The following is an 11,606-nucleotide window of genomic DNA, read 5'->3' as shown; positions in this document are numbered from 1 at the left end:
CCCTCAGGACTACTGCCCTCCTGGTACAGATGTGGTAAACTATTTGCAGAATTGCTGGTGTGTCAGTTAAATGCACTCTGCTTCAGGACATTGGCTCTCTAGAGGTGTCTCTGTTTTCAGATGTTTCATTTCATGTTGTCACTAATCATGGTTCTGAAAGACAAACGCTTCATATTTTTTTTCATTTTATTGCATAATGTGGCATGGGCTTAGTTCTTTTCTTTTCTTTTCTTTCTTTTTTTTTTTTTTTGGCTCTGCTTTGTTTTGCATAGCTGTGCATGAATTAAAGTATTTTCCAGAATATAAGATAATGTCCTTTTAATGCTTTTGAAAAGTGCCAGGATATTTTATTGATTATTTTTATGAGTTTAATTTTTACCAGTAAATGCTTTTAACAGTTCTTCTCTGCAGTAAAAAACGGTGCTGTACAGAAGTGATTGGAGGTTTTATATAAAATACTGCTCTTGATGATGAGGTCAGAAATGAAGTTTGTTTATTGTTCCCTGCCTGGACTATTCCTTGCCCTGATTACCCCATGTCTTACTCTCTCCCCGCATTCAGAGGCTTCCCATCAATCATTAATTAGCTGCCTCCTGCATGCCCACACTGGGGATCAAGCCCGCAGCCAAGGCATATGCCCTGACCGGGAATTGAACCATGACCTCCTGGTTTATAGGGCGACGCTCAACCACTGAGCCACGCCGCCAGGCTATTTTGTTTCTTTATGCTGCTCTGTCTTTAAACCACCTGGCATATTTATATGTTTATTTACTGACTTTCTGCCTCCATTAAAATACAAATTTGACAACAGGAGGGGCTATGTTTGTTTTTTTCACTGCCATATTTTAGAACCTAGAATGGTGGACCCCGAATAAATATACATTGAATGAATGAATGGATGGATGCATGACGAAAACCTTTCCTGGTAATTTGAAGGGCACAGCTATCAGGGAAATGCAGCCCTGAACAAGAAACTTCTACGAGTGTTATCTCCATTTAAAACTTGTCACTGCATAAGATTTAACGGAAGGACTCGATGAATTTATACTTTGAGCACTAAGATAACCAAAGCCACAGCCATACCACCACCCTCATTTTTAAGCATTTATTAAGTACCTACTATGGGCCTGGCTTAGTGCTTAAAGACTTAATGGACCTTGTTTCATTTACTCTTCCACGCAGATCATGTACGGACTAAGTGTACTGTTATGGATTAATCTGGGTTTTATAACATGTTTAAGGTCACACAGCAGGTGAATTGTAGCAGCACTAGAAGTCACACTCAGGTCTGCCTTCATTTCAAAGCCCAGAGTCATGACCACAGGCTATCATTGTTCTTTCTTATCTATTCTGGTTATAATCTTATACAATTGAATCTGCCAAGGCAAAGCATTGTGTTCTTAAGTGAGTATTGGCAGGCACATTAACGTGGAAAGCAGTGGTGCAAAGGGTAGCATCATAACCACAGACCTTGAGATTATTAGTCCAGAAATAAAGGAGGATTCAGTGTGGATAAGCATAAAAGATTTTTTTTTGACAACTGCCTGCGGAGTCAAGTATACATCCTACTTGTGGAATATAAAAACAGCGATGAAAAACTACAGCATATTTCGGAAGCCAAAAGTTAAGTTCACCTCAGGTGATTCTGGGAAGTGTGGGTTTATATCCTCTCTCTCTCTTTCTCTCTCTCTCATTACACCTCTCCCCTCCCCACTCCCATATATTTGGTGTAAAGAAAAGAGAGTTCTGAGTTTGCCAAGAGACCTGGGTTCTAGTCTTGACTTTGTCTATTGGGACCTTGGATAAGCAATTGAACAGGGCATATATGTGGGAGTTCTGAACTTGTTTGGATTCCTTGTTCTAGGGTCTGCCCTTTGCTGGCTTTGTAATTTTGGGTTGTTATTCAAGCTTTCTGTGCCGTCATTTTCTTAGATATACATTAGGCTGTTTTGAGGGTAACTTAAATATTACAAATAAAACTCTTAAACTAGTGCTTGGAACACGTAGGGGCTCTGTTAGCCAGGGGTTACCCACGCCAGCAGAAAGCCTCCAGACCTGCAGAGTTTCCCAGCCCTTTCCTTCCCTCCCTCTCTCTCTCCTTCTTCCTCTCCCCTTTCCCTCCGTATAGCCCCGCCCCTGTCCCCAGCCCGGCATGGCTCCTTAGCTCCCTCTGCCGGCCGACAGCGGCAGGACCCAGCATTCCGGTTGCTATGGGTACTGAGGAAACGCGGTAACCAAGGAGACCAAGGCGGAAGCTGTGGGCGGCTGGCTTGGGCCGGCGGCTGTGACGCGTGAGGCTGGGGTCTGCAGGTGGGTGGGCCGGCGGCGGCTGGGGGCTGGGGGTCTGCGGAGCGGGGCAGCCCGCCGGCCCTGGGCGGTGAGGGGAGCGGGGTGGGACGGCGGGGAAGCAGAGTGGGCTCCGGGGGAGCCCCGCTGGGCCAGAAGGTATTTGCTGAGCCCCTGCCCAGTGCCCGGCTCTGTGTCAGCCCCGCAGGCTGCAGGCTGTGCGAGGAGGCCTTGACCTCGGGAGTTGAAAGTCCTCTTTTCTGTAGGCAAAGGGCTTCTCTGCTCAGGATGCTAATGGGGACCCGGATCCAGGGAGAGCCCCAGACAGGAAACCCGGCCTTCAGCTGTGGTACCCCTTCCACAGCCGGACCTTTGAAAGTGCCAGCCTCTTTTATTCTTTGAAGTTATTCGCGCCTTAGGTGCCTGAGAAATCATGGTCACATTCCCTTTCCCGGCCTTCTTTCTGCCTGGGCGGCCTCATGCACCCACTTCGTTCCTCCCAAGTAAAGGTCACAGAGAGGGATGCCAGATTCCTGATTAATCTGAAGCTGTGGAACTTTCCCCCTCCTTCTCCGAAATCAGCATTTGAGGGCTCAATATATGGGTCTACTTATGTATTTTTTTATACCCTGATATTTAAAATCCAGAGAGAGCGAGTCTCAGAAAATAAAGTCATACGAAGTTGAAACTTCACAGGTTAAAACTATGCAATCTGTATGCTAATAGAAAACTTAAAAAACAAGCAAACCCACACACAACAAAAACAAAACGGAACCCTCCAGCTCCCTCTAGCATCTTATCTTAGAGGTTACATAGAGATCCACCCTGACCTACCATAAAATATGCCAGCTGTATCACAAATTAATTATTTGAAAGTACCTCGGTCCTCGGTTTATTTCCTTCAAAACCCAGTAATTACCACAATTATTTTATGTGCTTTTTAATTTTTCTTAATTCCTTCAGGAGAGTGTAAGTCTAATGAGGATTGGGTACTATACCTGTCTGGTCCGCCTTGTTCCACAGCGCTTAACCTGATACCTGGCACAGAAGAGGTGCTTAATGTGTATTTGTTGAAAGCTTATCACAGTCCGGTAGGATACTTGGGGGAGAAAACCCAAATATTTGTTGAAGTGTGAAAGAGGGTGGTGTGTTCATTAAAATTTTTTTTTCATAAGGTTGATGGTGCAATAAATTCAAAGCAGTAGAGAAAAATTAAATACTTAAAACTTAGCACATTATTATTGGCAGTACAGAATGAAATATACATGATATCCTCACAGTATGAGAAACTCGCTTTTGATGGAAGAAATCTTCATGGTAGAAGTGGCCTCTGAACTGGGCATTGGATAGAATACAACTTGGTGAGCAGAGATGTGGAAAATTAAGCATAAGGTTTAGGAAGATTGGGATGCATAATGAGGGATCTTACGTTCCAAGCGGAGAAACTGGGTATTTGTTGTTTTCCTGGGGCTACCGGGAACGTTTAGAGGCAAACATTGGTGACCCCAGATTACATGGGAGCAACCTGACACTCAATACATTTTCAATGGTGTTTGAATATATTGCTGTAAAATATTTGATGTCAAACGGTTCTTTTTCTGAATTTTCTGTTTATGGCAGATTAAGAATGTGAAAGGGGCAAGAATCAGAATGATGTGAATGAATCATTTTAAGTAAATAGAACCATATTTAGATTTTGAGTCTTAAGAGGAGCCAATAGGACTGGGAATAAAATTGTAATTCCTGGCTTTATTACCAATCTTGGACAGATGCCATAATTTGCCCATCCCTAAAATATTTGCCAGAGAGCACCTAGAGTATTAGTGGATTGTAAGAGAATGAGTAGGAGATATAAAATTTAAATACAGGGTGTTCCAAAAACATGTATACACACTTTAATAGCTGATAGCCCAATTGATGTTTTCTTCTCTTCAGCCAGACTAAGCTTTGAACAAAGGAAATTTATCCTAAAACTAGAGGCCTGGTGCACAAATTTGTGCATGGGTGGGGTCCCTCGTCTTGGCCTGCGGTCGGGGCCGATTAGGGCCGTCTTGCCCAGTAGGCTGGTGGGGGGTGGGGGAGGGGGCATGGAGGGGGACTGTGGGAGGTTGGTTGTGGGAACACACTGGCCACCAGGGGGCAGCTCCTGCATTGAGCATCTGCCCCCTGATGTTCAGTGTGCGTCATAGTATATGGTAGACTGATCATTCCAGTCGTTCAGTCGTAATAGTAGCTTAGGCTTTTATATATATAGACTAGAAGCCTATGGGGTCTGGCCTGCCCTGGTCGGGGGTGGGACCAGCTGGGGGGAGGGGCCATGGGCGTTTGGCCAGCTGGCCCCATCCCCTGGTCAAACTCCCAGTCAAACTCCCTGTCAAGGGGACAATTTGCATATTAGCCTTTTATTATATAGGATACTACGGAAAGTTTGAAAATGCAGTCGAAGTACAAACACTGCCTTTATAATTATTCACAGTGTCCCTCCCCCAAAAAACGTATACACACTTTAACAGCTGATCACTCATTTAATTTTCACTCTTTTCAGATTTAACTGATTTGAAATAATGGGTGAAGACTTACTAGGCTTTGAACAAAGGAAATTTATTCACTAGACTTTTTTTTATGGGGATACATAAAAAATAAAGTTTACAATACAAAACTGTCAACAGTTAATGAATCGAGGGGGCACAAATACTTAATGAAGGGATTCTTGATGTTTGTGATTCCATTGCTTCATGTTATCAGCAGTGCCTGGGCCAGAACAGTCATCAGTTTGAAAAAAGGCATTGGCAAAAAAAAAAAAAAATTAATTTCTGTAGATTCTTTTAAATTTTGAAAATGAACTGTATGTTAATGAACACTGACTTTATACTCATTCAAAGTGTGTATATATATTTCTGGGGTACCCTATATATGAAAGAGTTTTTTTTTTCCTGAAAGTTATGGTTTATAAATTTAATATTTTTATTGCTATTTATAATCAGATGTTTCTAGTTAATACAGGATTAATAATAATTGTATATTACTTTACTGTCATGCCTTTCAAAATGTTTTTAAGCTATAGAAGAGTTTCTTTATATTAAATCTGACCCAGAGGTTCATTATGTAAAATAGATAAAATCAGAGAAGTTGTGGGTAAAGCAGAGCTTTTAATGATCCCCCCTATTCCCTTTGCAAGGTCGTTTCCAAGGTTGCCCCCCTCTCTGTACCCTAAGCTCTCTGGAGGTTCCTTAGGAGCCCACTGTTTTATAGGCCACAGATACCCTGCATTTTGGGGGCTGAGGGGTGGGATCCTCACCATTTTCATCATGTGGATAAAGCGAAGCTCAGAGATCACTCTGACACAAAGTCTTCTGAACTTAAACACTATCTTTTAATATTTTCATTTTTAGTTGGAAAGTATTTTAAAATGATATCTTGCCCCTTGCTATCTAAAGAAACTTTCTCAGTTGTTCTCAAGGGAGCCTGCACATAGACTGTGAACCGTGGGTGACCTGGGTAACATGTGTGTAGCCCTGAGCCAAGCTTCATGATCAGCTCGGTGGATTGGCGGAAAGAGTGAGTGCAGCGTGCAAGTCAAGGCCTGATTTGCTTTCAGGGCCTGTGCTAGAAGGAAATGCCATACGTGTATTTATCGGTCCACTCAAGCACAAGTTGTTATGGTAGGGATTACATATTATCAGTTTTTTCTTTAGATTTTTAAGAAAATATATATATATATATATATATATATATATATATATATATATATGGAAAAATGGTATCAGAGAAAAATATTAAAATTACAACATATTTAAGAGTTTAAAACTATTTTTTTAAAAATATATTTTATTGATTTTTTACAGAGAGGAAGGTAGAGGGATAGAGAGTTAGAAACATCGATGAGAGAGAATCATCAATCAGCTGCCTTCTGCATACCCCCTACCGGGGATATGCCTGCAACCAAGGTACATGCCCTTGACCGGAATCGAACCTGGGACCTTCCAGTCCGCAGGCCGACGCTCTATCCACTGAGCCAAACCGGTTTCGGCTAAAGCTACTATTTTTAACATGTATTTTCATTGAACATTTCTTGCTTAGGTCTCTGATTTCTAAGTATATGCTAAACATGTTAATTCATCCAGAAGAGCTTGCTTATTAGACCCTTTTAGAATATGTGCTAATATTAAAAAAAATCCTGATTTATTGTCTTTTAACCTTTCGGGTTTAAGATTCTCTGAATCTTTAGAAAAAGCAACTGATCTTATATAAGTTTTCAGTTATGCAAAATGGCCCACCTTGAAAACAATGTTTTCCTAAACCTCCCATTTTGCCAGTGTCCTGATGGTAAATTCTTGAGACTAGGGAAACTCTTTTTTTTAAAAAAATTATTCTTTATCGATTAAAATATTACATATGTCTCCTTTTCCCCCTATTGATCTCTCCCTGGCCACTCCCAACCCCCAGCACATGCCCTCATCCCCCTAGTGAAATGTATTTTCGTTGATTTCAGAGAGGGAGGGAGAGAGACAGAAACAGCAACGATGAGATAATCATTGATTGGCTGCCTTCTGCACGCCCCACACTGGGAATCAAGTCCACAACCTGGGCGTGTGCCCTGACCTGGAATCAAATCGTGACCTCCTGGTTCCTAGGTCTTGTTCTCAACCACTGAGCCATGCCTGTTGGACAACGAGGGCGACTCTTGATGAATGCTCTGAGTTTTTAGATTTATAGCTCATCACAATTTCCTTGTTTCCATCTGGTGGCAGCAGGCCTTGGTGCTTGGGTTGCATTCAGAATGAGAACTGTGTAGAAGGATCATCAAACCATCATGGACAATTTTGGGTCATAGTGTTTGTAAGTGTGTGGGGAAGAACAAGGTTGGGGACAGAAAAATGATGCAGCCTAATAAATCAGGTACCTAGAAAATGCTCCAAATAACTACTAAACTTTTTGGATTTAATGATAAGACAAAAAAATGAGTGACCAGAGGACAGGTGGAGGTTTGCATCACAGGGAATTTATCTGCATTCCCCTGATTAGGCAACTGAAGTTTTGTGCTTTGCTATTCTTCTTGATGACATTGTTATATCCTTGCTGTCCCAAGAAAGGTGACTGATTCTCTGTTGGTTTTACGAAAGGAAACATGCAGAATAGAATGACTCACAATTACAGTCTTTCTTTTTTTTTTTTCCAGACAAGAAAATTGGCTTATGTGTGTGACTCGATAAAACATTCAATTGAGAAGAAACCTTACTAATTGCATTCAGTGAAGTGAAATGCCCTCTGAATAAGACCATTTATTGGTTAAATCACATTATCAGCAGAGTTATAAATCTGAATCATCTTGTGCTAATGAAATTCACTGACTTTTCTTTCATTCATTTCAGTCTTTCTGTATCGATCAGCTTTATGCATAGGTACATACACAAAAATTGTATATCTCAATGCATAAATAAAATCAGGGCACTGTAAATTAATTAATTAGACACATTAACTGTGGATTCTTTTACTTTTTTAATGATAATGATAATGATGAAGTATTACTTTTCTTGCAAAACTTACCAACAGTAGACTAGGGTCCAATAGTTGGATTTCTTGATTATAATAAAAGAAGGGATAGAGACTTGTGTTATAGAAGCAGGATTATTCCTGGAGGTTTTATTAAAGGTAGCTTTTGTAGCCTCTGTTTGATAAAAATGAGACAGAGATTTTACCTACAAAAAAGATGCATCCTCCCCAAAAGCAAACAAAATTCTAGGTGTCTGTTCCTGTGATAGCTTTAGTTCTTTTTGACACTGATTTTAGCTTTGAGAGACAGGAGATGGTGGTTGAGAAATGAATCTGAGTTGGGTGTTCCTCCTAAGTATTTCTGTTGGAAAGTCCCATGGTATTGCTATTGCTTGTGACTTTCTCTTTGATTGTGAGTTCTTTGAGGGAAGATACCATCTTATTTACCATTGTGACTTCAGTACCGGTAACTGGGGTTACAAAGGAGCAGCTACATAAATGTTGATCAAAGGCATAAATATACATACTCCTATGATGCAACTACTCACTACATTTCTTACAATATAAAATTATTTTGTGAAATTACATTTTGTAATTATCTTCAAAGAATAATTTCCTTCAGAGTTTCCTCCAAGGTTGTAGAAGTCTACCCTTTCATGATGGATTTGATTTTTGGAGGTAGGGTTATTTGAAACTAGATTTGAGTGAACAAAGTAGTTGCTTCTGCTGAGCATTTTTATTTTCAATGAAGCACAACAAAATAGATTTGTGTGTGTGTTTTGAGGGTATGATGGATTCTGAAGAGAGTTTCAAAAGAGACATTCCAAAAATGTTTTGATCCGTGGTTGCATCATTGAAATTATGTCTCCCTAAAGAACAATAATGAAGAATAGTCATTTGGTTGTGTAGACTTTGAAGTCACAATAACCTTCCATTTGGTTATTCATATTCTGATGCCTACTCTTAAGTCTATGTAAAGCTTCTAGTATTATTTTCTGTTCTTTCCTCTAAAACTTTCAGTGACTCTCAGCTACAGAATAAATTCCAAAAGCTTTATGTTGGCATTTAAAGCCACCCATTATTGGGCCTCAGCCTACATTTCCAAACTTATGCCTACTTTTCCCCCTTCATGTAACCTATACATCAATCAAATGGAATCAGTCCCCATTTAAGAGCTGTACTTTCTTACAGTGTAGAATGATCATTCAATCCATATCATCATATATAAGCCCTGTTTCTCCTTAAAGCTATACTCTAAATACTAGCCAGCTAGAATTCTCTTTTCTCTCACTTCTATTATTAAATGTATAAGTTTTATGGCCCTTATCATTTCTACCTTGTTTTATAGCTTTTACATATAGGTCTTAAATGCTGTATTTGATTCTATGCCATTTGAGCCAAAACAACAAATATTCTTGGGCCTTGACTCCTTCATGCCTTTCAGCCCAGTATTTTGCATATAGTACAGCCTTAACAAATATTTATAGGGGGTATGAGAATATAAGAAAACATATATAAACTGATGGTATCAAATGGTTTGAGCATTTAAGAGTAACGACTCTATGATATTGCTTCTTATATTTCTAAAGAGTATTTGGAATTTGTAAATTTTTATTCATATAAAAATCTAATAATTTTGCATGTGATTCAGTAACTCAGCATTACAGAGTAAATTATTATAAGACCATGAATAATTGGGATACTCAGGAAATAAGGTGTTCTGAATAATTTAATTTTCTGGTTAAATTAGAGTTAGGCAGAAAATCTATTTTGTTTCATTTCTTGTGAAAATTCTTTCTAAATATGCTAATTTCTGATTTTAGGCTAAGAGCATCATTAAAATTTTCTTTGATAAATGAGAATATTAAAATGCCTTTGGGTAATCATTACATACCTTAATTCTCATCTTACATGACCATATATGCAAAAAAAAGAGGTTTTAAGTTTGGATTGTATCTCTTTTCACTATATTTAGCCTTGGATGTTATTTTTGGATGGGAACAAATACATGATATATATTTATATATTTTTATAACCTTAACATAGAAAGAGCCAGAATATGTACTCTACTTGTGTTTATGAATGCTTTCTTCACTTTCAGTTGAATATTGCCATAGCCTTTTGCTACATAATTATTGTAAATTTTTATTTCCATCAGAAATGTTGTATTTATAGCTTTATTGGTATATAAATGTATATAAATTATAATAATTTACCACATATAAGATTTTTTGTTGTTTAACCTTTGATTTAGCCTTTTTCCTCCTAACAATTTCTAAGTTATACGTAGTTTCAAATTTGTAAGTTAACCTCTTTACCACTGACATAATTCTTTTGTCTTTGTTACTTTTTCAGAGGTTTCCACAAGTAACAGTAATTTGTAGAGAACATTAAGACAGTAATCATGAACAGCAAAGACTTTGTAGTTCTGCCATGGGGAAAACCTGGACATTCTGTGAAGCTAAAATATAAGTACGTGCATTCATATTTACTTCAGGAGAAATAATTGCTCAAGTTTTTGTATATTGTCACTGAAAGCATTTTTACACAAGGCTGTTTAGAGTTGAACTCTAAATTTGTGAATTCTTATCTCTATTTTTTTCACAGCTGTATTTTCATCTGTAAGAGAGTTGGCCTGATAATAGTTTAAAAAGTAAGGAATAAAATATTTATGCCACAGGAATAGAAGGGAAAAGTTATAAATGAAGGTTATGCATACTAACTATTAAAACTATAGCAGAAAGTTACAGATACTTTTGTGACACTTATATAAAATAAAATAAAAACAGATATTGCTCTGAGAAAACTGAAAGAAACTTAAGATTAAGGAGACTGTTAGGGTGAATGACCTTTTAACAGGAAAAAGGATGTCCTCACTTTGCATGGTTAAAAGATGCTATGTTGAATTCACCCTTCTCAGGAAGAATAGCTTCTGTTCTAGATTGCCTGGTAGATGCATTCAGCCAGAGCCAAGCAGCTCTGGGTATCTTGGGAATTTCATGACGTGGCGGGGATGCCAAAAATTCAGTATACTGTTTGCCTCTGAGATCATCTAGAGTCCCTGGAAATTCCCAAGACCTCCCTGTCCAATATCACTAAGAGCCAGCTAGCACAGGTTGGGAACAGCCTGTTGGTTTTTAATTTTAGTTTCTGAGTTCCCTGATCCAGATCAATAGTCCTATGGTATTCAATGTCTTCAGAGCTTTCCTAAGTCTCCCTTTATTGTAAAAGCATTGTGTAACTAGAAAATGTTATACAAATTTATGGCGTTATCATGATAAGGATTCACATTTTTTTTTTTTTTTTTTTGGTGGGGAGGGGAGGTATGCAATTGCTGGTATTACCAATTTCCCTTTATTCTGCTAAAAGAGAAGGGGATGTGCCTTTGATTTTAGTGATATGTTCCAAGTCTGTGTGTACAGACTTATGAACATTCGTCCAAAAAACATTTATTAAGAGTTCTAGGGAATGGTGGAAACAAAGGTAGGAAGTCATAATCTGTCCTCAGGTACCTTGTACAGGATGTTAGTAAACAAAATTGTCCCTACAGTTCCAGGGGCTGGATATGTGCCCTTTTGGTATGCTCAGGTACCTCCCTGTACACCTCCAGCGAGCTCACCATCACACTGTATCTCAATTACACTCACACTTGTCCGTGTTCCTCTCTATGCTAGAAGCTCCACTGAGTCTCATATTCTATGACCTAATTTAGTGAGTGTATGGTATGTAGTAGGGGCTGAATTACTCCTTGTGGAGCAGACATAATGAAAACAATGCCTTTCCCTCAATATCTTTGCCAGCTTCTCTAAACCCTCTGGACAGCCTTT

At 38.9% G+C, this 11,606-nt stretch overlaps 1 protein-coding gene across 1 annotated transcript in view; it reads left to right on the top strand.

Moving 5' to 3' along the window:
* Positions 1-3,320: 3,320 nt before the first annotated feature.
* ZBBX (zinc finger B-box domain containing) overlaps positions 3,321-11,606 on the top strand; it is a 105,234-nt gene continuing 96,948 nt past the window's right edge. Inside the window, exons 1-2 of the mRNA XM_028146546.2 lie at positions 3,321-3,338; positions 10,135-10,251. Of these exons, the coding sequence (XP_028002347.2) occupies positions 10,184-10,251 (68 nt within the window). The 5' untranslated portion in view covers positions 3,321-3,338; positions 10,135-10,183. The remainder of the gene's footprint in view (positions 3,339-10,134; positions 10,252-11,606) is intronic.

The sequence above is a fragment of the Eptesicus fuscus genome, chromosome 3 (assembly GCF_027574615.1).
Source record: "Eptesicus fuscus isolate TK198812 chromosome 3, DD_ASM_mEF_20220401, whole genome shotgun sequence".
Lineage (NCBI taxonomy): Eukaryota > Metazoa > Chordata > Mammalia > Chiroptera > Vespertilionidae > Eptesicus > Eptesicus fuscus.
Note: the sequence above shows the minus strand (reverse complement) of the source record. Positions and strands in the feature narration are given on the sequence as shown.